Raw genomic sequence first — 24,499 nt, 5'->3', positions numbered from 1 at the left:
GCAGGGATGGATGGATGGATGGATGGATGCATGGATGGATGGATGGATGGATGGATGGATGGATGGATGGATGCATGGATGGATGGATGGATGGATGGATGGATGCATGGATGGATGCATGGATGGATGGATGGACAGATGGACGGACACATTGAACAACAGCATAACTGTTAAAACAACACACAGCATACTGAGAGATTTCTAGCTCCCTGAGTATATAGCAGATTAAGAATGAACATGAGTTTTGACAAGATGAAATGACTGATTTTTTGAAAAATAATATTAATGTAGTTATTTCTCTCTGATCTTTTAGTAGGAATGTTATTTTCCTCATATGAGAGTAGTTTAGCAAAAATGTACTTAATATCTACAAGATGGACTTTACCTTCATGCAAGCTTTCATCCAGAGGTGAGCAGCAGTCTGCCTCCTGGTGGTGCTGTCGTACCACCACAGAGTCTTTATTTGATCTAATGTGTCTCTGCCCGCTGTTCAAGCAACCTTTACAGATGTAAAAACACAAAAGAATGGCGTCTTGAATATGTTTTACCCATTGAATGTCCTATGATGGAAATCACCAGATAACCATGTTAACCGATAACACGGCTGGTACAACTAGAAGTTATGGAAGAAGCCCGGTTTCACCTGATCCTGGTTATATTGATGTCTATGTTTATTCTCAATGATTACTGATTTTAACTTGTAAAAGATATTGCTTACTAATATTTTTATCCAAGCCTATAATAGTGGTTATTATGAAATATTTATAACATGTGGAGACTCCTGAGAGGCAGACGACCACATCACCAGAGTCAAACGCACAGCGGCCTTATTTGAAGGTCACATGTTTTAAAAAGGACGCCCCAAGCCTCGGCCGGGACAAATGCATCATGGCAGCGCAGGGAGGGGTGAGGGGAGTGTGTGCATGGAAGAGAGACACAGTGGGGAAAAGCTGGGAGGATTCATTCAAATGTGTGACAGTTGGGAGGATGTGCGCTATCTCAATTTATTTTGTTCATAAGTGGAACTGGAATTTGTCAGCCCTGAATCCTGCGCATTCAACCAGGTTCAGACAATTCAGTGAATAAATTATCCCTGGAGCACATTCGCGTGTTAACATTCAGCACAGCAAAGCGAAAAACATTTGGCGTAGGCAGTTTTTTGCTTGTCACAATGTGTATCTCACCTTGACGAGCCATTTCCAGCGCGTGGACTGTGTTGTCTTTATGTTTCTTGTTTACAGTAAAAAGAAAAGATTCGCTCAAGCATGTGAGTAAGCTCTCATTTAATTCAACAAAACAAAATTATACAACAAGTGGTTAAAATCATAAGTGAGTCTAATACAGGCTACATCTGTCACTCAGGGAGAACGCTTGTGCTTATTTTACACACTCGGGTTGTGGAGAAAGAGACAAAAATGAAATTTTCTCCTATTAAAGATGCAGGGTTTAGGATTGTTGCTATTTAAACTCAGTCTCACATCTAAGAACTTCATCTTCCATATACGATCATTAATGGTCTGAAGCCTCCTACATCAGTAACCTCACAGACCAGAAGTAATCTCTTCTCCTACATTTCTTAACCAAACAGGACAGTCTCTTCATGTGCTCATCCTGAGGAGAGAGTGACATGTATCCCCTGTTTGTGTGAGGTAACCATGGAAACTACATCATTATTATATTGATATAACATTGTAAATATTATATTTAATCAATCAATCAGTTTTGCGCCACTGATAAATCCCCAGAGCAACAATTTTAACAAATGATAGAGTAAAAAGCCAAGCATCACCATGAGGCTGGATATATTCTGGTTTGAACAGTACGGTACACTGACCAAAACGACAAATAAAAGGAAATAAATTATTAGAAGATGCACAATAGATCATATATCATATATTTGTGCATGGCAGGTGAATAAATGTGACAGTCTGCCTGTAGCATGTCTCAGTCCGGTTAGATCTCTTCTGAGTCTAGGTCTGCATGCAAGGGCGTTTTCCAAGAAGTCTCAGGAGGAAGTAGAGATTAAATGAGTGTAAGACAAGTGAAGAGACAGAATGTCGTTATGTTGTCTTCATGTGAAGTCCCTCAGTAACAAAAAATGAGTAGTTTGTCGATCCTTATGTTACCTAATGTCCTATCTTCCATTCTCCCAAAGGCTTCATGTGAGTTTCAGAGAGGTCCTCAAGTGTTAACCCCAAAAAACAAAAAGTTACTTGAAGACGAGAGGTGTAGGAAGAAGGAGGGGAGGTCTGTTTATGATGGACTTTTTCCATTTGTTTTGCCTTTATTCTATAAAAGAAATGCAAGGTCTGCTTTTCCTATATCCCTCTCTGCATCTAGAAGTCCATGGAGATGGAGCGCTGCTGTGGGTCGACTATAGTGGTACTGTTGCGAGCGCTGTTGCCACGAACACTGAGGGTCCCACAGGCACCTGGCATCCCAGCACCAATACCTCCAGCTATCCCGCTGGGCCCTGCCATACTCACTCCACCTACCATGCCCATCCCGCCAGCCATGGACACCCCTCCTGTAATCCCAACCGCTCCTCCGATCCCTCCTCCAGCAATTCCTGATGCACCGCCTCCCCCCATCGCTCCTCCACCAGTTGGTCCTCCTCCCAGTCCCACCGCGCCACGGCCATAAATCTCGCACGGAATCTCCTCAGTTACACGGTCCTCGATGACCTGCTGGTCGCAGTCATGAGTCTGTGAGTGCTGCTTGTAGCCGTAGCAGCTCTTCTTGTAGGTGGAACTGGAGTTGAAAGTCTTCATGGGAGGCGGCTTGGAGAAGTCGTTGTGGTAGGACAGCTCCATGGAGCTCAGGGTGGTTCTGCTGTGCTTCATGCTGCCGCCAGCAGCAGCCACAGAGCCTTGGGATCCACAATGGTGCTCGTGGACACAGCGGGACATGGTGGAGGAGCGACGCACCTTATGGAAGCTGTCCAACTCCTCGGAGAGGTCGCCTAAGTCTGAGGACATCTCCTTATCACGAAGAGAGAAGAGCTCGTAGTGTGGTGGGTCGAACACCTCCTGGAATCCAGCCTTGTTGAAGACACCAGGTCGCCGAGCCACAACCTTACAAAGAACATCCAGACTATTACAGCTTTGGATATGGAACCATTTAAGACATATAGCATAAATACCCTAAAATGCCTACTTTAAAAATATTATTTGACTTGCTAACAAGTCAGAATACAGCAAAGATTAACATCACAGTATGATGATGGCCAATCAGATCTGACAGCCTAGAAGATGGTTTTTATGGTTTTTAAGTTTTGAACAGATACGACTGAAGATTTAAATCTATTGTGTTATTGAAAAAAACTGTAAGAGATGGATCTAAATAATTACTGTGCTTGTTCGCAAAACGCATGACTTTTAATGTCCGTCTAATTCACAAAGCCCTCACCTTGGAGATAAAACCACCTTAAATTACACTGCTTAGCAAACGTCTCTCTGCACTGATTCTGTCTGTCCACATTTAAAATGAAACATTATGCATTGAAAAGATACAGATTTTTAAATAAATCGTTATGTGACTAAAGAAAGGGAAAAATGCGACTAATTATTAAAACCTGTTGCTTTTTTCAGCATGCAGTTAGCTTGAACTATTTATTGTCTCCTGAAAGCTGCTGGTAATTACGACACAGGAGTTGAAACAAGAATGCAGCAGAGTCCAGTGCGCTAGTGGCAGCAAAGTCATAAAAAATAAATCTTCTAAACTTTCAGGAAAGAATGCCTGATAGTATAGTGAATTTGGGCGGTCCCCACAAAAATTATCTGAGAAATCAATTTTTAGAGTATAATCTACAGGTTAATAACTCTCTATCATGCAATCTGCTTTGGGCATGCTAAGGATGGTCCACCAAGGCCAGGAGTCACGCTGAGGATGAGGAAAGACCTTCATCCTCTGGGGAGGGGGTGCACAGAAAGCACCACTCTGTCCTGGACAGAAACTAAGGGCCAAGTTTTCATTTTATAACTGCAAATATCAGGATGTAATGATGGTCAAAAGGAAACCAATGTTTTTTTTTACTCTAACAATATATTTTAAATGAATACAAAGCTAAACTGTAAAGGCTTACATGTAATATTTGTTTGATCTGATGCTTATGTAACTTCAATCAATGCTTTTATTTTTACTTAAGGAGTGAATCATTCCATCATATTGCAATAAAGCAATAAACACAGATGTAAGTGTTAAATATTCATTAGCATCCCATGGCTATGAACATTCTCAGTTTGAGTTGTTTTAACTTGCTAAAATCAGCTTAAATTGTGGGTCTGTTTGTGAGTGTTATAATGCTCTGAGGATTTCTTCCTTTTCCACAAACTCACTGCAATATGGCATCTTTGAACTAGAGTTAAGGAAACTATTACTGATAATAACTTCACCAAACCTTGCTTCAAAAAAGTCCTGCAAGAAAGTAGAAAAAATAAACCTTGACAACACACAGAGGTTCTGTTTGAATGAAGGGATCATAATGGATCTGGTGTCAAATACAAGGATGCACTTTTTATAATAGCCTTCTATAAAGCTACACTTCACCTTCAGCTGGTCTGTCATCCTTACATCATTTCCATTTATTCTATGTGAAACCTTCATAACTTTACCATTGGACCAAACAAAACAATGACTCACCTTTTTTCTGGGCTGCTTCATTTGGACCAAAATGGAAATAATAAGAAGAACAAGAACTATGCCTGAAGAAACTCCAATAACAGTGCCGTGGGTCTTAGTAATCTGATGGAAAAGTCCCTTGGAACGGTTCTCTGCAGGAGGGTGAGAGAAATAAAAACAAGAGAGAGTAGAAAAATGTAAGTATAGAACCATGAAGGGCTGTGAGAAGGTATTTGTCTCCTTACAGATTTTCCATTTGCTTTTTTGTCCCACTTAAATGTTTTAGATCATCAAATACAATATGAAACAAAGATAACCTAATTACTGCTTTTGCAACCATCTATGGCAACAGTGGCGAGCGCATGAACAACACATGAACGAGCGGTACTGGGCCGGCTGACAGTGAACAGCAGAGATCAAAAGAACGTGTCCCTTAAGCCCGGCCTACGAAAACAAATAGCTTCTGAGGTGCAGTTCACATTGGCAATGAAGATGGAGCAGTGAGAACAAACTAAGAAACGTAAAGGTGGCACTGAAAAGTTGAGAGATAAAAAAGAAAACCCTCCAGGAAAGTGCAGCAAAGATTTTCTGACTTAAAGCAAGCAGAGGTGGAAAGTAATGAATTACATTTAGTTGTGTTACTGTAATTAAGTTCAATTTGTCTGTACATAACAAAAGCAGAATTTTTACTTTTACTCTAGTACATTTTATTTAAGTATTTTACACTGTTATATTTGACATCCTGGTAAAAATAAAAATTGGTTAGTAATCAGATAGAGGCATGGAGGCACATCAATCAGACACTAGAAGCACTATAAAAACCCATCAGGTACAGTTAAAGTCGACCTCCAAGAAAAAGAAGAAAATCCATGGCCATACCTAAGGGACCAGTTTAACTATGAGTACAAGGAAGGCAACAACTTTATTAAACTCAATTTATCTAAAGAGATTAAACAATCTGCAATTAAAAACTCAACATGGAACCAACACAGCACCTGGAGGTAAGAAAAAAGCTTTTAGAGTTTAGTGAGAAACTATGCTCATTTTTCTTGGACCTCATTTATGAAGGTGCTCCTTTAAATAAAACCCGTTTGACAAAAATACCTACTCTTTTCCTATATGAAATGCACAAGAGAGACTGTCTTTTGCTCATAAAAGAGTAAATAGGTAACTTTTACTTAAAATTTCAGTGAGGTACGTTTTACTTTTATTTGACTAGCATTTTACGCTGCAAACTTTATTAGTATTTAAGTAAAATGTTTTCAAAGTAACTTGATGAACGGCTGCTTTCGTTGGTCATGCCACAGCATCTTAGCTGGATTTCAGTCCAGACTTTAACAAGACTCTCCAAAACATTCATATTATTATTTTCTTTACCAATACAGAGATGCACTTGCTGTAGTCTTTTGGGTCGTTGTTTTGCTGCCTGTAACCCAAGCGAACTTGAACTGCAAATCACCGACTGATGGCTGGACACTCTCCTTCAGGATTTTCTGATAGAGAGCAGAATTCATGGTTCCATCTAACAGAACAAGTCATCCAGGTCCTGAAGCAGCAAAGCAGCCCCAGATCATCACACTACCACCACCATGTCTGCCTGTCAGAATGAAACTATTTTTCTGAAATGGTTTTTATTATGCCAGATATATGCACGCCTTCCAAAAAGTTCCACTTTTATCTCATCACTCCACAAAACATTTAGCGTTCAGGCTTGGTGATTAGGATGTTTTTTGGTAAATGTGAGACGGGCCTTTGTGTTCTTTCTGGCCAGTGGTGATTTTTGCTTTAAATTCTCCCATAGATGCCATTTTTACTCAGTTTCTTTGTGTTCCGGTTGAATCATGAACACTGATGAGGTCTGCAGTGCTTTAGATGTTAGTCTGGGTTCTTATGTGCCCTCCTGGATGAGTCGATACGCTTTTGGGGTAATTTTGGTTAATCTGCCATTCCTGGGAATATTCACCACTGTTCCATGTTTTCTCTATTTGTGCATAATGGCTCTCACTGTGGTTCACTGGAGTCTCAAAGCTATGGAAATGGCTTTGGAACCACCTCCACGCTGATAGAGGTCAATGAGTTTGTTTCTCATCTGTTCCTGAATGTCTTTAGATCAGGGCATGAAGTGTTGAGATCGTTTAGCCCACTTCATGTTGTCAGACAGGTTTTATTTAAAAGACTTTTTTAATTCTACCGGTCTTGCAGTAATCAGGTCTGATTGGGGCATCAACTCATCTCTCCACAAAATGTAGTAAATCACATTTCATTCACAATTCAATTCAGGGGTTGGATTACTTTTTCCACAAACGACATGTGTTCACTCAGGTTAGATTTGTTTAACATTAAAATCAGCTTGATCATCTGAAACATTTAATCTGACAAAATGCAAATACAGAAGAAATCTGTAAGAGGGCAAAGCTTTTTACAGCACTGTAGACATAAAATTGTGCTAGGTAAATCACAACCGAGCACAGCATCAACGTGAAACGTTTGAATGGTCACCTTTGCAGTGATTTTCATCCCATGGATAGACACAGTTCTGAATCCCATTGCACACCAGGGTGTTGTTAATACACATGTTGCTGTGGCAGAAGAACGTATTGGCTGTACAGGGAGCTGCAGGCAAGAGACAAACAGAGAAAATGGAATTTAGCGGAATAAATCTGAATAAAAGATTGCTACTGTGTGAAAAGAACCAGGAGATATTTTGAGGAGAAAAAAAAACAACATTAACACTTACAGAAGAATACTTTAGCAGTATAAATCTCCTGGGGCCTGTAATTAACGGCAAATGTTATATTATTTGAAGAAATGCTCAAGGTCTAAAGAAGACTGTGCACATAAAGCCATACATCGTCATTTCCCGCAGAAGGAATATCAGGGGGTGGATGAAGGGAGGGGATGGCAGCATGCGTAAACCGCAACCATCACGTCAATCAGGGAGAGGAGAGTGAGTGGAGAATAGCAGGGAGACTCATGGCAATTTCAGAGGAGGGCTATGGAAAAGATGAGAAGAAAGGCAGAGCTGGTAGAAATGCACATGATGAGGTACTGCTGGTCCGTCGGGTGCAGTGAGAGGGACCTCATTAAAGTCGCCGTTAGAGTTGGAATGCTGGGATGGCAGAGACACAGATGACTGACAGTCGATGCTGGCTGAGGTTCAGGAGGGAGAGTTGGAGGGCTTCTGGAGGATGGCTGTATTTGCACAGACATCAGCTGAGCTAAAAACAGGTGAGGTGGAATCTGGCTCAGAAGCAGGATCATTTACTTTGTAACCAATTACACATTTTTTATGTTGGATGGTGTGTAAAACTGACTGGAACAATGGTTCATTACCTGTTCTTGTCTCATTTTCTTGAGAAAAGAGCCTGAAACATGTCAGCTGCAACAAGTGAAATGTAATTCAGGTAAAGTACCTCCCGATGGAGGAACTGAGGTACTTGTACAGAACACTCTGGCCTCTGGGATGGTGCTGGCTTAATGCATTTCTATTGGGTCAGGTCTGGCTTGGGTATTCATTAACATCAGACATTTTTAACTATGGTTTTGTTGCTTTCCTTTTGCACCATAATGAGATCAATACATAATAATAAATCAACTCTGTTCATTGTAGCTCTAGCTGGATGTTGAGGGGTTGCCATTCTGTTGGAAGGTAAACCTCTACCTCAGTCTCACATGCTTGCAACCTCCAACATGTTTTCTTCCAGCATTGTCCTGTATTTATCTCTGTCCACCTTCCCATCAGGCCTGACCAACCTCCCTGTCCCTGCTGAAGAAAAGCATTCCCACAGCATGATGCTGCCACTACTATGGTGGAGATGGTGTGTTCAGGGCAATGTGCCGTGTTAGTTTTCTGTAGGCACAAAATGCTTGATTTTCTTGTCTGATCAGAGCACATTCTTTAACACATTTGCTGTCTTCCCTAGATGGCTTTTTGCAAACCTCAAATACGAGTTCCTTTTGCGTTCTTGTCAACAGATTCTCTCACCTTAGCTGCGGATCTTTGCCACTCTTCCAGATTTACCAAGTGACTCTTGGATGCCTCTCTGATTAGCACTGATAAGCACTCTCATTGCCCAGCTTGCCAGTTTAGGTGGACGGCCATGTCTTGGAAGATTTGCATGAATATTAGGAGGTGTGACAATTTGAGTTTTTTTCTGTGATGTATTGAGATATAGTATATAGTAACTTGACAATCTATTAGCAAAAATTGTGCTCTTACACCCACCAGCACCATCACTATATATTCAGCCTCTGTCTCTGCAGGTTCATTCATTTCTCCACCTACCAAGAACAATCTTTCAACACTACTTTCTTACATCAGCAGCTAATTCTGAGAGTCTTTATCAAAGTTCAAGCAGACTGGTTTGCTCTACCAGCTTCACCCGTACTCTGAGGTTCACTGTGGTAAAGGTCGCCTCTCCCTTCATGCTTTCTCTGCCTCTGGGTTAAACAGCTTTGACAAAAGGACATGTAGATGAGGTGGCATATGAGAGATCACGTGTGTGCTAGATGTGATTCACATCTGCGTCTCACTGAGCCCACAGATGGGGTCGCTTCCATTAACTCTTCAGCACTTTTAAATTTAAACATGTGGACTCTTAAAGCAGGTCTGCGGCACCTCAACCTTTTACCACACAATGGACAACTCTACAAGCTGTACTGTAGTGTACCTGTGTGTATGTTTGATAAAGTCTGGCTTAAATCTTGTAGGAGCATATTGAAGGTGATGAAGTACGAAGGGAAAAACACATGAAGTATCAAAGATTAATGGTTTCCTCTGACCTCTGAGCAAACTTTGATCTGGTCGCTGACTAACCAAATAAATTTGGGAGTCATTCACAAGCTTTCCGACTTCCCAGAGATCAGCTGTGTGACTAGAATTAATGAGGACCCAAACAGTCTTAAGGACTCTTAGAATAATAAAGAAAAAATATGCGTGCTGAATTTGGAAGCTATTAAGTCGGCCTGCCATGGTAAGGGCTTTGCTGATGAAAATAACATTAGCATTCAGGCAGGGTCGGGGATGTGTGCAGGAGAATGTGGCAATTAATATCTCAGCCTATTCAGGCATTTAATGGAAATATTACAGAGTTAACAGGAACGAGTTTCACTGAATGGTAATTTCTCCTACTTTGTGTCACCTTTGACAACATTTGTTTGAAGCCTTTTCGTCTTTTTAAAGTGATAAAGCTTGATGTGTGATTTCTATTAACCCATCTAAGCTCTTCCTTTCACCAAAATAAATCAAATAATTCCTTTTCCCCGGGTGAAAGTCACCTGTAATGAGCCCAGTATGAAGCTGTGACAGGCATGTCAGGATATTTAAAGCTTTCAGTTATTTAAAAAACGCTGAGGTAAATAATTGCTTTTCTTGTATCTGCGCTCTAAACATGGCACATATTAATTAGCTGTCTTTGCTGAAATGGGACTTCAGTGTCTGTTGATGACTGCTTATGCAAACAGAAAGCACGAAATAAGAAATGAAACAAATTTGGGTATGTTTCTCTCTGTCTGGAGGGTTCTGTGTGTTATAAATGGGTAATGGCAATAATGTACTTCCATAATCTTAGAATAGGGTCACATTTTTCTTTAAAGCTACGGAAACCTAGATTTAACCATCATGCAAATATATTCAAACCACTTTATTCGTTCATGTTTTGTCATGTTACGACCGCAAATTCAAGTGTATTTTAAAAAAGATTTTATGTGCGCACGGTGGCGCAGTTGGTAGCACTGTTGCCTTGCAGCAAGAAGGTCCTGGGTATGATTCCTGGCCTGGGGTCTTTCTGCATGGAGTTTGCATGTTCTCCCCATGCATGCGTGGGTTCTCACTGGGTACTCCGGCTTCCTCCCACAGTCCAAAGACATGCCTGTTAGGTTAATTGGTCACTCTAAATTGCCCTTAGGTGTATAAATGAGTGTGTGCATGGTTGTATGTGTGTTGCCCTGCGATGGACTGGCGACCTGTCCAGGGTGTACCCCACCTCTCGCCCATAGACTGCTGGAGATAGGCACCAGCTCCCCCGTGACCCACTATGGAATAAGCGGTAGAAAATGACTGACTGACTGACAAAAGTAGCACATAATTGGGATGAAAAGAAAAGGGTACTCAGTTTTTAAGTCTTTGTACAAATAAAATCTAAAAAGTGTAGCATCCACCGGAGTTCATACTTTGTAGATCCACAAGTTCTTTTTCTTTCGGCCCTGTATTTAGCTGCATCCATCTTACAATCAAAATTTACAATCTTCCATGACTCTGCTAAAGAAAGGCCTAGCCACAGCATGATGCTGCCACCACCGCCATTTTCCCTCATTGGGATGGTATTGTTTTTCTCTCACACAGCATTTTGCATGTAGGCCAGAAGTTCCAGTTTGCTCTTACCTGACCAGAGCATCTTCTTATGCTGTGTTCTCTACTTTAAGATTTTTTTTAATGATCTAACAACTTAATTCCTGAGCGTTTGGGGTGTTCATTGCTCTTCTTGATGTTTAATGTTGATTTTTACTCTCTAAGAAACCTTTGATGTCCCTACCAGCTTTGCACCTCTACATACCTCCTATTTGTCCATTGTTCTTTGCAAAATAGCTCAAACTCATTCAGAATAGCAATTTAGTTGGACTTTGATTAGGCCACTCTAACACATGAATATGCTTTGATTAAACTATTCCACTGTAGCTCTGGCTGTGTATTCTGCTATAAGGCGTACCTCTACCACAGTTACAGGTTCAGCTGGTAACTGTTTTTTTTCCCATTCTTTTCTTGTTTTGAGCTCCATTTACCTTCCCATCAACTCTGACCAGCTTCCCTGTCTATTCTCATGAAATGAATCCCCCACTATAATGCTGCCACTACCAGGTTCAGTGTTTTAGGTGAACATTTTAATTTTAGTGCATCTTCTCCTGTTTATTCACAATTGTGTGCTGCTCATTGTTGTTCTGGCACAAAAAATCCCCACAGATACATTGAGGTTTGTGGTCGAACAAGTTTAAGAGGTGAGAATACTATTGCAAGGCACTTTAGTACCCTTAATACCAGCTCTGACCCCTGTTTTATTTGATTACCTGTTACAATACAGGTCAAGGGATGGCTGGAAATCCACACCTGATCATGTTTAAAAGGCTGTCACTTACGGTCAATATAAGAGGTGAAGAGCATGCGGAAGCGACTCAGTCTGCTTTTCTCATCAGCCCACATCCGGATGACACCCACGCCATTGTCCAGCATCAAGTCGTTGGCCACGGTGCTGCAGAACTTGGCCTTAAGATTCTCTATGGCGCTGCTACCATCGTACACGGCCACAAAGTTCTTCTTGCACTCATTTGAGTGTTCCATCTGGTAATCCATGAAGCGCAGGTAAATCTGTAGATAAACAGGGGTTTAAGGGGTTTTAATTAAGTCTGAGAGCAATTGAACACATGCATTTTTTTGTCCAAGGTTTTTTTCATTATAACATGTAGTAAGTACATATTTACTGCTGTGTTTTGCTTTCTACAAACCTCAGTGACCGACATTAAATAGTATCTGATGCAATACGACGGGTTTAATTCGTGTCTTGGTAGGAGACAACATTCAGAAGAATCAGAATCAGAATCAGAAAAGCTTTATTGCCAAGTACGTTTTTGGACATACAAGGAATTTGTTTTGGCATAGTCGGTGCAATACAATACAAATTAAACAGTATAAACATATCTACAATATAATATAAATATATGTGCACAGTTTTAAGTGAGTGAGAGTAAGTATAGAGCAGTATAAGATGCAAGAGCAATACAACAGTGCAGGTGATCATTGTGCAAGTATGGCAGGAGTCCAAGCTGAGCGTTAATGTAACGCTCAGTGCAGAAGGTTCTTTTTTTTCTCCTCTGCTTCATCTATTTTATTCCAAAACCAGCGTTGATATATCTTTGGGTTGTTTCTGCTGGGAGGTGTTCCCGATTCTTCATTATTTTATTCACTTTATGCATTGCACAAGAAACACTGGCAATGTACGAATCGGCAACATGCCACCACCACCATGTTTGACAGTTGGTAGGAATCAGTCTCCTCACTATCAGGTGTCTTTATTTACTTTCTATGCACAACATTTATTTGATTTATAAATGTGCTATTTTTAATTTGTATTGATCTACTTAAGAAAAGGCTTAACCCTGATTCATCAGTTTATGAATTTAACATTAAGATGTTGTTTTTCTCATTATGCTATCCTCTTTGAGGTCACCTGCTCATGTGTTGCCATGGAAGCATGCCCATGAGCAGTGATAACAAGGAACTGGGGTGTTCATTCAGCCTCACTGGGAAAAACCACATTGACTGGAGGGAGGAGTGTTGACTTAGATTGTGTTTGGGTGTAGTTTATTGTTTGGTTTTGAACTTGACTTGTTCAGGTTAAATGTAACTATGTAGATAATGTTTATGTTTTCTAGAGATTTAACTTAGTTAATACTGTGTATGTGTATAAAAGTGGTTGAGGAAGGGGAATCCATGTCAATTGGCTTTACAAATGTAAGAATATTTTTTTGAAAAACATGAACAATTCAGCGCTCTGCAACTTTGGATCCTGTGTGATTTTTCCTTTTATGTGTACTGTTGCTGCCCAAGCCAATCTAAAGACTAGAGGTTTTAACTTCTCTCTCAAACCTGACACTCCTCCAAACATGTTTCGTTTCATTGCGTTCGTGTCATGTTTCTTGTCAAACAGCTCAGTCTGTGTCTGATCTGGCTGTAACATGTTTCTCCAGAAGCTATTGGGCTTGAGTATGTGGACAGCTGCAAATTTCAGTCAAAATTGAAGGTGTAAATTCCTAAGCAGCCCATGGCAATGTTGATCTGACTACACTGTGGACACCCCCTCTAATATTTTGGTTGAAAGGGCATTAGAACGTTGCATCTCCACCACATCATCTTTGCAGCCAACAGCAAGCTTCTGGTTTAATTCTGGCTGAATATTAGACCATTTCTATCACTAGTTATTTTCAGATTTCAGGCATAGTTACATTTTCAGCACAGTTGGGCGTCGGGGCCGTTCCAATCACTTGTTATCATGCTTTATTCATTCTACAACACCCTATAAGTTCAACTAAGTTTCAACCAGCTAGCAAAAGTGACCCACAGCATGATGCTTCTAACATCGTTCTCGGCAGTTCTTTTTAGGCTCGACAGCCTCACCTTGTCTTTGACCTTGATAATCTTCTTGTTATTATGGCCAAGCAGCTCAGTCTTTTCTCATTTGACAGGCTTCCTCCAGAATGTGGACAGATATAAACTTCAGTCGCGTTTGAAGGTATTGATTTTGGAGCAGGGGCTTCTTCCTTGGACAGCCACAACTTATTACATGCTGACATTAATTTCATACTCTGTTGACAGTGACACTAGTGTTCCAGCAGCCTACAGTATATGTGTCCTGGGTTATTGCTGAACATCCTCAGGTATTTTCTTGGACACTACTGGGTAAATCCGACAATGATCTCTAACACACATCAAAAGTAGCTGTGGAATTGATAAAGGCTAACAACTATTCAGAAAATGTGTAAACTATTCTTAAGATTTTAATAAGCTCTACCAATTCTGTCAAGAAAAGTGATTAAATATGCAGCCAGAGTTATGCCAGAAGCTTGTTAATGACAACAAAAAGCAAGTGGTTGTAATACAACTTGCTAAGACACATTTAAACAAATATTAGTGGGAATATATGTATTTATTTGAGTCTATACATACAATTATGACTACCAACATGTGCATCCAATTCTTATTTTGAAAACTCCTTGTAATTATTTTTGTGTAGTCATTCCAACCTGGAAAAAAATCTAGTAAAACAAAAAAAGAATCAGGACCAAGAATTAATGGAGAAACCATTGCCACACTGTAGCAGTGTGTTATGTCAGCTTCAGAGCACAAAAGGAACATCATTTAACTGGATGACCAATTTAAATGAACAGTATTGATGTGACTATATCTGCAGCACATTTAACACCCGGATACCTATTTTCTGCAGCTGCGCTTATTGTACTGCTGAGTGTGATCCTCTGTTTTTTCTGCTTCAACTACCTAATATCTTGCAAGAAAAGTGAGCGACTCTGCTAAATTCAGATCATCACCACTGCTGCCTCCAAATGCAACATGTCTGCCAGACTAAAGGAAGGAAGAGCCATGCAGAAATGTGCACAGATGTGTAAAATATTACTCGCACTATGTGTTCATTATGTAATTTGGGTACGTTTGTGGTTTTACACTATTTAAGATGTGCATTAATTTGTGCTTATTATACAGCCAGTGAGGTTGGATGACTCATTTAGCCAGGAGGGAGAAACACAGCTGCTGTAATTCAAGGCTAGCCCGGCTATGTTTGTAATTTCAATGAGATTTCTCATATCACCTCATAAATATTGGAAGATGTCAGTGAGCTCTCACTCTTCGCTCAAAAACTTGTGAATCTCCAATGCTATGTTATTTTACGGATATCTGCATGCACTGCTTCACTGTGACACAAAGGCACACAGTAAACTTAAATGTAAGGAGCTGAGCACTGCAATAAGGTGATGGAAAATTTAAAATTCTAACTTAACAGAAAAGGTTTGTTTTTAAACTTTATTCAGACTTGCTTGATTTCAAACAGTGGAGTGATCTTTTGGTTGGCATTGTGCAGTCAGCAAGAAAAAATACAATAGTTGATTTTGATTTTGTTCATTATCAGATATGTGCATTTCAGGTTAATGAGATATGAAATTAAATTACATTTAAGTTTCTTTAGATCAGTAGTGTTTGTCTATCCAATCTTTGATGGGATAAGACCTCGAAACTTGAATGAAGGAAAGTATAACATTACAGAACCACAATAACCCAATTACAGGTGAACCGGCATTAAATGCAATATGTGTTCTGTGGCTCTGTGAGGAGCTGTCAGAGAGAAGAGTCTGAAGCTCCATTTAATTTGCCTCAGATCTGGGACTAATGTGACACCCGAGCTGAACGCGTTTCAGATAGAAGTTGGAAAATCAGTTGAATTTGCTAACTGATTTGGTGCTAAACTCTATTAGTGACAGCCGAGTGTGAAGCGGGTGGGATGAAGATCAGCTCCTCCAAGTCCGAGGCCATGGTTCTCGACCGGAAAAGGGTGGCTTGTCCTCATCAGGTTGGAGGGGAGTTCCTGCCTCAAGTGGAGGAGTTTAAGTATCTCGGGGTCTTGTTCACGAGTGAGGGAAGAATGGAGCGGGAGATCGACAGACTGATCGGTGCGGCTGCCACAGTAATGGGGGCACTGTGCCGGTCCGTTGTGGTGAAGAGAGAGCTGAGCTGAAAAGCGAAGCTCTCGATTTACTGGTCGGTCTACGTTCCTACCCTCACCTATGGCCATGAACTTTGGGTCATGACCGAAAGAACGAGATCCCGGATACAAGCGGCTGAAATGAGCTTCCTCTGTAGGGTGGCCGGGCACTCCCTTAGAGATAGGGTGAGGAGCTCCGCCATCCGGGAGGGGCTCGGAGTAGAGCCGCTGCTCCTTCACATCAAGAGGAGCCAGTTGAGGTGGCTCAGGCATCTGTACCGGATGCCTCCTGGACGCCTTCCTCAGGAGGTGTTCCAGGCACGTCCCACTAGGAGGAGGCCCAGGGGACGGCCCAGGAAACGCTGGAGGGACTATGTCTCTCGGCTGGCCTGGGAATGCCTTGGGCTCCCCCCGGAGGAACTGGAGGAGGTGTCTGGAGAGAGGGACGTCTGGGCGTCTCTGCTGAGTCTGCTGCCCCTGCGACCCGGTCCCGGATAAAGCGGAAGACGACGAGTACGAGTATGAGTACTCTATTAGCGATAAGTGATGATTACAATTTGCTGACGTTTGTTCTACTAACCGATAAAGTTTTACTTGGAATGTTTCCATGTTCAAACGCTACAGGAGCATGCTCACAAATTGGCATGAGCTAGCATGAGATTATGACAGTATAATCTCCATGAGAAAAAACACAGCATTTCCATGGTATTTTCAAAACTTGGGAAAAAACTGTATTATGTGTTCTTATTGGTTTTCTTTGAAACATAGAATTAACAGTTCTTCATGCTGTTGCTAAAATAATCTATCAATTGCTAAAGTTCTAATTATGTTACAAAAATTATAGCAGCTGAACCGGTCTTTCTGGTAAGAGAGAGAGAGGTGTAGCAGCCTTTTTTCAGCCATCTGACTGGCAGTGCAAAGGAACATGAGAGGAGGGCACTTTCTCTGGTCTGTCATTAAAAGGACTTTAAATTGTAGGAACAGACTGATGGAACACTTAACCATTTTGAAACTAAATCCTAACCGAACTGATTTAATGAGAAAACAAAATCTGAAATACTTATAAATAGTTTATAACTTTCACTACATATTATCTGTATGGCAGCCATGTTGGATAGTGAATTTTGGCCTGTTTGGAGTATGTACTTTGGTGGCAGAGCAGAGCTGCTACTAGCTGCCCACCTTAATTATGCAATAAGACATTTTACAGCAGTGATCTGACCATACGTGTACTCAAGAGTAATGCTGAGGCTAAATTGTAAAACATCTTTAAGGTTTGAGTTCTGTCCTTTCGGCTGAAAGCCGGGAGAACTGCTCTGAACAGAGGTACTGCACAGCGGAGGATACAGCTATGTACTTTGTAACAAGTAAAGATTTTAAGCTTCTTCTATTCTTAATTATACTCCAAGCCTCAGTTTAATTACCGTTGAGCTCTTTGTATTAAACCTTTAAATCATTTCAGCTCAGATTTATTTTCTTTACAATTTATGTCTATCTGGAGGCTCATTTTGTGAATCCATGGGCTTTTGTGTCACTTTCATGTGCTTCATCTCAGAGTCCATGCTGACTTTTTCCATTTAGAGCGATTAGAACAAAATGAATGCCCTCCTCTGGGGTGTGAACTGAGTTTAAGCCTTTTAACAAGGATGTGCATCAGCCTTTTGCATCAGATGGATGGATGGATGGATTAAATCTGTAATAGACATGGAACATACTGTCAGGGAGTGACATTTTTGGACTCTGTTTGTGGCTTTGTGTTTGTTTACCTTTTGCTTAGATTTTTCTATTTTGGTTTTTGTATCAGGTTTTTCTTTTCTCCCTCTTCCGCCTCCTAGTGTTTATTTCTTAAGTTCTTTTATGGTTGTTTTTCTTATTACTTTGTATGGTTTATTATTATTGTAATTATTATAGTTCTTGGTCTTCCCTGGATTCTCTAGTTTTACTTCTCTTTAGTATCTTTGTGGTTAATTGTGTTTTATTTGTTCCTTTGAACTCTTCTTGTTTACTAGTTTATTTTTCTGTTTCCTTTCCAGTTATTTCAGTCAGTGTGGTTAGGTTTGTTTACTTTCTTTATGGGTTCTTTGTTTGTTCTCAGGTTGTTATTGTTGTTCCTATGTTCCCTCTAGTTTCTCTGTTTACTTTAGTCATGATTATTCTAGTTTTCTTATTTCCCATTTGATTATTTATCTTTGTCTATAGGTTTGCTTGGTCTGTGTTTCTGTTTATTATTTATTAGTTACTTTGTCAATCCTCAGCCTTTGTATTTGTTTCACCTGTTCCTTCTGCCTCCTTGTCACACCTGTTCCCTGTTTTCTCTGATTACCTGCCCTTTGTTATCCCTCAGTATATTAGTTGGTTTTGTGTCATTGTTGGTTGCTGGTTCTTTGTGTTCATCACAACCCCGTTCACTACCCTGCTGATGTTCTGTTTGTGCTTTGCTCCTGCTCAGGAGACTCGTGTAGGTTTTGGGTCGATTTATGTTTACTTCTGTAGAGTTTATGCTGCGTCTTTGTTTCGCCTTAAGACAGCACAAAGAATAAAGATAAAGTCTTCCTTTAACATGCGGCTGCCCAGTTCTTGTCTGCACTTTGGCCCGACACAAACCCAGAACCTGACACATACTTGAATATAATTCCATTCATTCACAGACAGATGTGAAATTTGTTTCAGATTTTCACCAGGGAGGATGTGGAATGTTTAAATATATTAAAATAAAATTAACGTGGCTCATTCTCACAGAAGTAAAGATCAAACCCCCAATGGAAGCTTTTCTAGTTTCTTTTTTTAAATAAAGGGTTACTGAAGCTCTCCACATGGGCTGAAACAGCACAGAAGCATTGTCTGGCATCACCACAGGAGCCTGACTAATATGGTCCTTTGTACTGACCTTAGACTGAGGGGGAGCCCTGATGGTCCAGATACAGTCCAGAGCATCACCAGGCTTAACTCGCTCTTCCTCCTCCACCTGACTGGAGCGAATAATCCCATCCCATCCCCCGATCTCAAACTGGCAGTCTGCCGGGTGAGAGATGGGCAAAAGAGGTAAGAAGACAAAAATAAGGGTAAGAAACAGACCCGGACAGAGGGGTGACATGTACATGGGCAAGAGCAGCAAAAACAAAACAGTAGAAGATAACAGTTATGTTGAAAAGAGGAGCATGACAGACAGAGGGACATGCAATGGATTTTGTTAAGAAGTGAAAAGGATTTAAGGTTGAACTGAAGTGAGCACAGATGATTATAACAAAGGACAATATAAAGAGAATAGAACAAAGACAGGGAGGGAGAAGAAAGATAAAAGAGGTGCGTGCCCTTTCGTGGTCTTATAACTATGCATATGTATGTAAGTTCATCCATTGACTTCATACACAATTACTGGCTTGTCAGAGTACGTTTGTACATCGTGCATTCATGTCACATTCTGACGTAGCCTCCAGTAAGCTCCTGAGCACAGAGGAGCTCTTCAAAACGTATCGGACGAGAAAGAGCAAGGATTGTACCTGGGATGGGGTTCAGCAGTCCGCCCACGTGCAGATGGAAATCAGGGTCTGAAATGATCAAATTTGGGAGGCACATTACTTTCAAAGCATAGAGCAGAAACGCATAAGCAGAGAACAAATGATAAGGTCCCACTGAGCCGGGCCAAGTAAGGCAGAGAGAGGATTCTTTATCTCCTCCCTGATGAGACACTGACTTCTAGGCACACGCAGTTTAGATTTAAAGACCCTTAAATTGAGCTGGAACACAAGAGAAGTAAATGGAGGACATTTATGATCTTTGAAAAATTAAAGAACCCATAGAGAAGCTGTGGATGATCAAATATAACAGAGAATCTCAGTAAGACTAAGATCTGATTCTCCTGTATAATTTAGGCTCTTGGCAGTGCAGTTTAATCAGATATAGCTCCTCACAAATCTAACTGAGCACCTTTGATATGGAAGAAAACGAGCCCCTCTCTCCCTCTGAGGGGGCTTTGTGGAGTTCACCGCTCACCTGCGATGAAGGTGTACTTAATGCGGAAGCCGAGGCCCTCCAGCTCCTCATCGCTGGTGAACTTGATCCACATGAAGCGCCCGGTGGAGGTGACAAGCCCAGGGTTTTTTCCTCCACAGAAGCGATCGATGAGTGGAGAAAAGCCAAACGGCCCGTCACGTATTTCGATGTGATCAAAGCGGCATTCGAATGACGGCTCAATGTAGTAGTTCTTGTCGAAAGCCAGTTGGATCCTTTGTCGGGGGAGAGCTTTGGAAAACAGAACATAACATTTTTTTTTCTCCATGAGAAAAAAATAACTAAATCCAGTTTTTGTGGGACTGGGATAATCTGGATGGGATTATAACATAAAAAGTTAGTTTGGAGTTTCAAATTGAGTATTTAGGCTTCTGTCTCCCCAGCTAACTTTTAAAGTAGGCTTAGAATTAGATTTCTGGTGCAAATATATCTCAATCTGTTTTCATACATGGGTCATTCCTGGTTTTAGTAGTCTGATACAGTGACTTTATGATCATATGATCATCTTTTATATCTGACCCTTCCCTCACAGCTTTCTGAGACAAGTCAATACATTTACATTGCCATGCAAAAGTAAATACATTTTATCATATTACAACCAACGTCTTCAATCTTTATTGTGTTTTGCTTGGATTTTATTTCATTAACATAAAGTAGAACTTTATGTAAAGTGGAAGAAAAATGAGCATGGTATCAAAATTTAAAAAGGAAAATCTGAAAAGTGCGTCCTGCATTTGTATGTTACTTGTCACGCCTATTGTTTGCAGGATCTCCTTTATGGAGAGCCGTGTCATTCAAAATTAAATAAATAAATAAATACTGCTATTGATAAATTATTAATTAATATTCCATAAAATAAATAAATATCCCCATGAAATAAAACAAAATAATTATGTGAAAATAAATGTTCATCTTATTTTATTTTATTTATTTAAAGATTTATTTAATTTACTTAAAGATTTATTTAATTTACTTAAATATTTACTTGTTTCATAATGCAGTTTTATTTTGTGACACTTTTATTTTGTAAAGCTACCTTACGTATTTCAGTGACTTTTACTTTTTAACCCCGTTTTTCATTTTAAGCTCTTCTTATTTCATGTTCTTATATTCAAATGAGGGGGCGGAGTTTTATCTGTGGGGCGGAGCTGGGACAGCAGGGCCGAGCTCAGGGGGATCCCTCCCCTGGCTCCAACTGTAGAAGCCTGCCACGGTGGCTGCCGCTGTTTTTATGGAAACCAATGCTGATTATCGGCAAAGCGGATGTCATTATTGTTAGAGCCTGTTACTTTTAAATTATGATGTCTTTATTGGTTTTTATTTAATAAACAGCGTAAGACCCGTAACATAAGGTGGCTGTATTTACTTAAGATGGAAAATAAATAGCACTATGCGTGTGTATGACGTGCTGAAAGGATGACGAAGACTTATTGCACAAACAGCTTCCACAAAAACAGCGGCCACCGCCATGGCTGGCTTTTAGGGCACCTTGTGGCATCCTCGCAGAATCCCCTGGCTCCCTCCAGCATGCAGTCTTCTGGCAGGCAGGGATTGAGCTCGGCCCTGCTGTCCCAGCTCCGCCCCACAGATAAAACTCCGCCCCCTCATTTGAATATAAGAACATGAAATACAAAAAAATGCTTAAAATTAAAAACAGGGTTAAAAAGTAAAAGTCACTGAAATAGGTAAAGTAGTTTTACAAAATAAAAGTGTCACAAAATAAAACTGCATTATGAAAGAAATAAATAAATAGATAAATTATAAATAAATAAATATTTAAGTAAATGAAATAAATCTTTAAGTAAATTAAATAAATCTTGAAATGAATTAAATAAAATAAGATGAAAATTTCTTTTAACAAGACAATTATTTTATTTTATTTCATGAGGATATTTATTTATTTCATGGAATATTTATTAATAATTTATCAATAGCAGTATTTATTTATTTATTTAAGTTTGAATGACATGGCTCTCCATACTCCTTGTGTTCCTTCAACAGTTGCAAGTCTTTTAGTGTATGTCTCAACCCACTTTACATACAGAGGCTGCTCATTCTCTTTACAAAACAGCTCAAGCTCAGTCAAATTCAAAGGAGGACATCTGTAAATAGCAATTTATAAGTCCTGCCACAGATTGTGAATTGGATTTAGGTGGGTGTTTTAACTAGGGCATTCTAACATATGAGCATGCTTTCATCCAAATCAATCCATATTGGCTCTGGCTGTATGTTTAGGGTATCCTGCAGGAAGGTAAACTTTTGCACCAGTATCGAGTATCACAGTATCTTTTGCAGCCTTTGTGCAGGTTTTAGCTCCATCCTTCTCACCATCAACTCTGGCCAGCTTACCTCTCCATCCTGAAGAGAAGCATAACCCCAGCATGATGCTATCACCACCATATTTCACTGTGGGATAGTGTGTTCAACATTTTAGATGTGGGCTAATTTATTTTGGTCTCATCAGATCAGAGCAATTTCTCCACACATTTACTTTGTCCCATACATGGCTTGTAACAAAATGCAAACAGGACTTTTGATGGCTTTCTTTTGACAACTTTACCATAAAGATCAGCTTCATGGAGAGGACTAATAGTTTTCCTGCCAACAGATTCTCCAAACTGAGCTGTGGGTCTCTGAAGCTTCTCCTGATGCTTCTCGGATTATTGTTTTCCTCGTCTGACCCGTCAGTTTATGTTGACAGCAGGTTTAGTGGTAGTTTTGCAGTTGTGCCTTTTCTTCATGATGCTGTTTTCTCTAACAAACCTCTGAGGCCTTCCGCTGGATTTGTAGTGAGAATAAATTACAAACGGGTGGACTCAATTTACTGCTTATGTGACTTTTGAAGGAAATTTGGTTGCACTGGATTTTATATAGGATTACCACAGTAAATGGGTCTGAATACAAATGTATGACACACTTTTCATATTTTATCAATAAAAATAGTGAAATCATTTAGCAGTTTCCTTCCACTTCACAATCACGAAGTACTTTGTGTTGGTCTGTCATAGACAAATCCCAGAGAAATTGCTGCAATGTGATAGATTGTGAAAGTGCAGTTGAATACTTGTGTATTGTATGGAAAGAACCACAGAGCCAAACCATCATCACGGCTAAGGAATGCTGAGTTAAAGTATGTTAAAGTGGTGATTCTGACAGCTTCATAAACTCTCATGATGATGATGCGCTTGATGATTTAACCAATGTTTAATCTCCATTTAATCACTTGATGATTTTCTTTTTCTTTTATTTTGTCTCAATTAATCATTTATTCACATGATTCTCTTGATTCTAATGATGTAGGTGGGTAATGGACACACACAGGCATCCGTGATTCCTTATTCACTTTTTTATTTTTTCTCATTTCATGTCATTTTTTTCTCATTTTTCATTCCATTTTATTGTGTTATTATTGTTTTAGTTACCCATGTCACTTCTTTGCCGTATTGGTGATTGCTTTTAAGAGAAGCGTGTGGAAATTTTCCTGCCTGAATGTTTGATGGGTGTTTTATACACCAACGTTTAGTTTCCATCTGACAGATTTTTGTTGCCCACACAGAAGATGATGGCTTTGTAACTTTTTATTCACTTCATTATACTTTTACTCAGTGTTACTCAATTACTTTCCTATTTGGTTAATCAGTGTCCATTACATATAAAACAAGTTCAATTTATGATTGAAAGGGTGAATTGTTGAGAAAAAGTGCCTTGGTTGACAAAAGTATTCACTCCCCTTCCCTGTTCCTCCTGCTGCAGCACTAATTCATGTCAGGGTTCAGGGCAGCTGGCTCTGGGTAGTCTAAGAGCAGGCCACTCTGTCATTTGAGTTCTGTCAACATGTCTGGGGAAGAATTACAACAGGCCTTACCTCAGTCACTCCTAAGAGAGCCCTGTCTTCATGGGAATTACCTGGAAGCTGTTATAGGATAGTGCTCTAACTTTATCTAGTCAAAACAGTTTGGCAGCGCTCCTGAACACATGTCTGACGCTGTAAAACTGTTCTCCCTTGTCAAGGTTATAATAAAGCTGATCTAAGTGATGCTCATCGATATCTCCCTTTGGTAAATATAAATAACAGTTATTTACTGTTTTTCAACAAGCTTCCGAATTAAAGTCTTCTTAAACATAATGCTGTTAGTACACAGTACTACAGCGCCTTACTGACAATGTCAGGGTCAACTAAAAATAGGAGGACTTGACAGTAGAATCTTTGCAGAGTTGCTGTGCAGCATTTAAGAAGAGCTTTGAAAAGGGTTTGCGAGCATAAATGCACACTCACGCGCGCGCACACACACACACACACACAGCCTGACATCTCTGCGCTGCCAACCCTGACTCTGTGTTCTGAATAGACGCGGCACTCTTAAACCATTTCCACCCCAGAAACAGCGAAGCAGGGGCAGCTGATGGCTCCCATGCCAGATGATTCAGGCTCAAAAAATATGATGAGGGTTGAGAGCTTTTGCAGCAAGACGGGATTGGAGAGGCTATGCATGCCCAGAAAAGAAAAGAAAAAGTAAAGTCAAGGGTGGATCGTTTTTCTGTGCTATGGAGCAAAATGACTAAAATGGGTTTTTTTTTGTTTCTTGTATTTGAATTTGATCCTTAGT

The 24,499-nt window shown here is 40.1% G+C and overlaps 1 protein-coding gene across 2 annotated transcripts in view; it reads right to left on the bottom strand.

Moving 5' to 3' along the window:
- Nucleotides 1–1,268: 1,268 nt before the first annotated feature.
- Nucleotides 1,269–24,499, bottom strand: part of LOC124866783 (neuropilin and tolloid-like protein 2) — a 32,457-nt gene continuing 9,226 nt past the window's right edge. For both annotated transcript variants that reach the window (XM_047362730.1, XM_047362731.1), the window contains exons 4-10: nt 19,875–20,123; nt 19,382–19,429; nt 18,769–18,896; nt 11,752–11,980; nt 7,120–7,233; nt 4,642–4,772; nt 1,269–3,074 (exon numbers count right to left, since the gene is read on the bottom strand). In XM_047362730.1, the coding sequence (XP_047218686.1) occupies nt 2,337–3,074; nt 4,642–4,772; nt 7,120–7,233; nt 11,752–11,980; nt 18,769–18,896; nt 19,382–19,429; nt 19,875–20,123 (1,637 nt within the window). In that variant the 3' untranslated portion in view covers nt 1,269–2,336. The remainder of the gene's footprint in view (nt 3,075–4,641; nt 4,773–7,119; nt 7,234–11,751; nt 11,981–18,768; nt 18,897–19,381; nt 19,430–19,874; nt 20,124–24,499) is intronic.

Source organism: Girardinichthys multiradiatus, chromosome 4 (genome assembly GCF_021462225.1).
Source record: "Girardinichthys multiradiatus isolate DD_20200921_A chromosome 4, DD_fGirMul_XY1, whole genome shotgun sequence".
Taxonomy (NCBI): Eukaryota; Metazoa; Chordata; class Actinopteri; order Cyprinodontiformes; family Goodeidae; genus Girardinichthys; species Girardinichthys multiradiatus.
The sequence above is the reverse complement of the archived record's forward strand: the minus strand, read 5'-3'. Positions and strand labels throughout refer to the sequence as shown.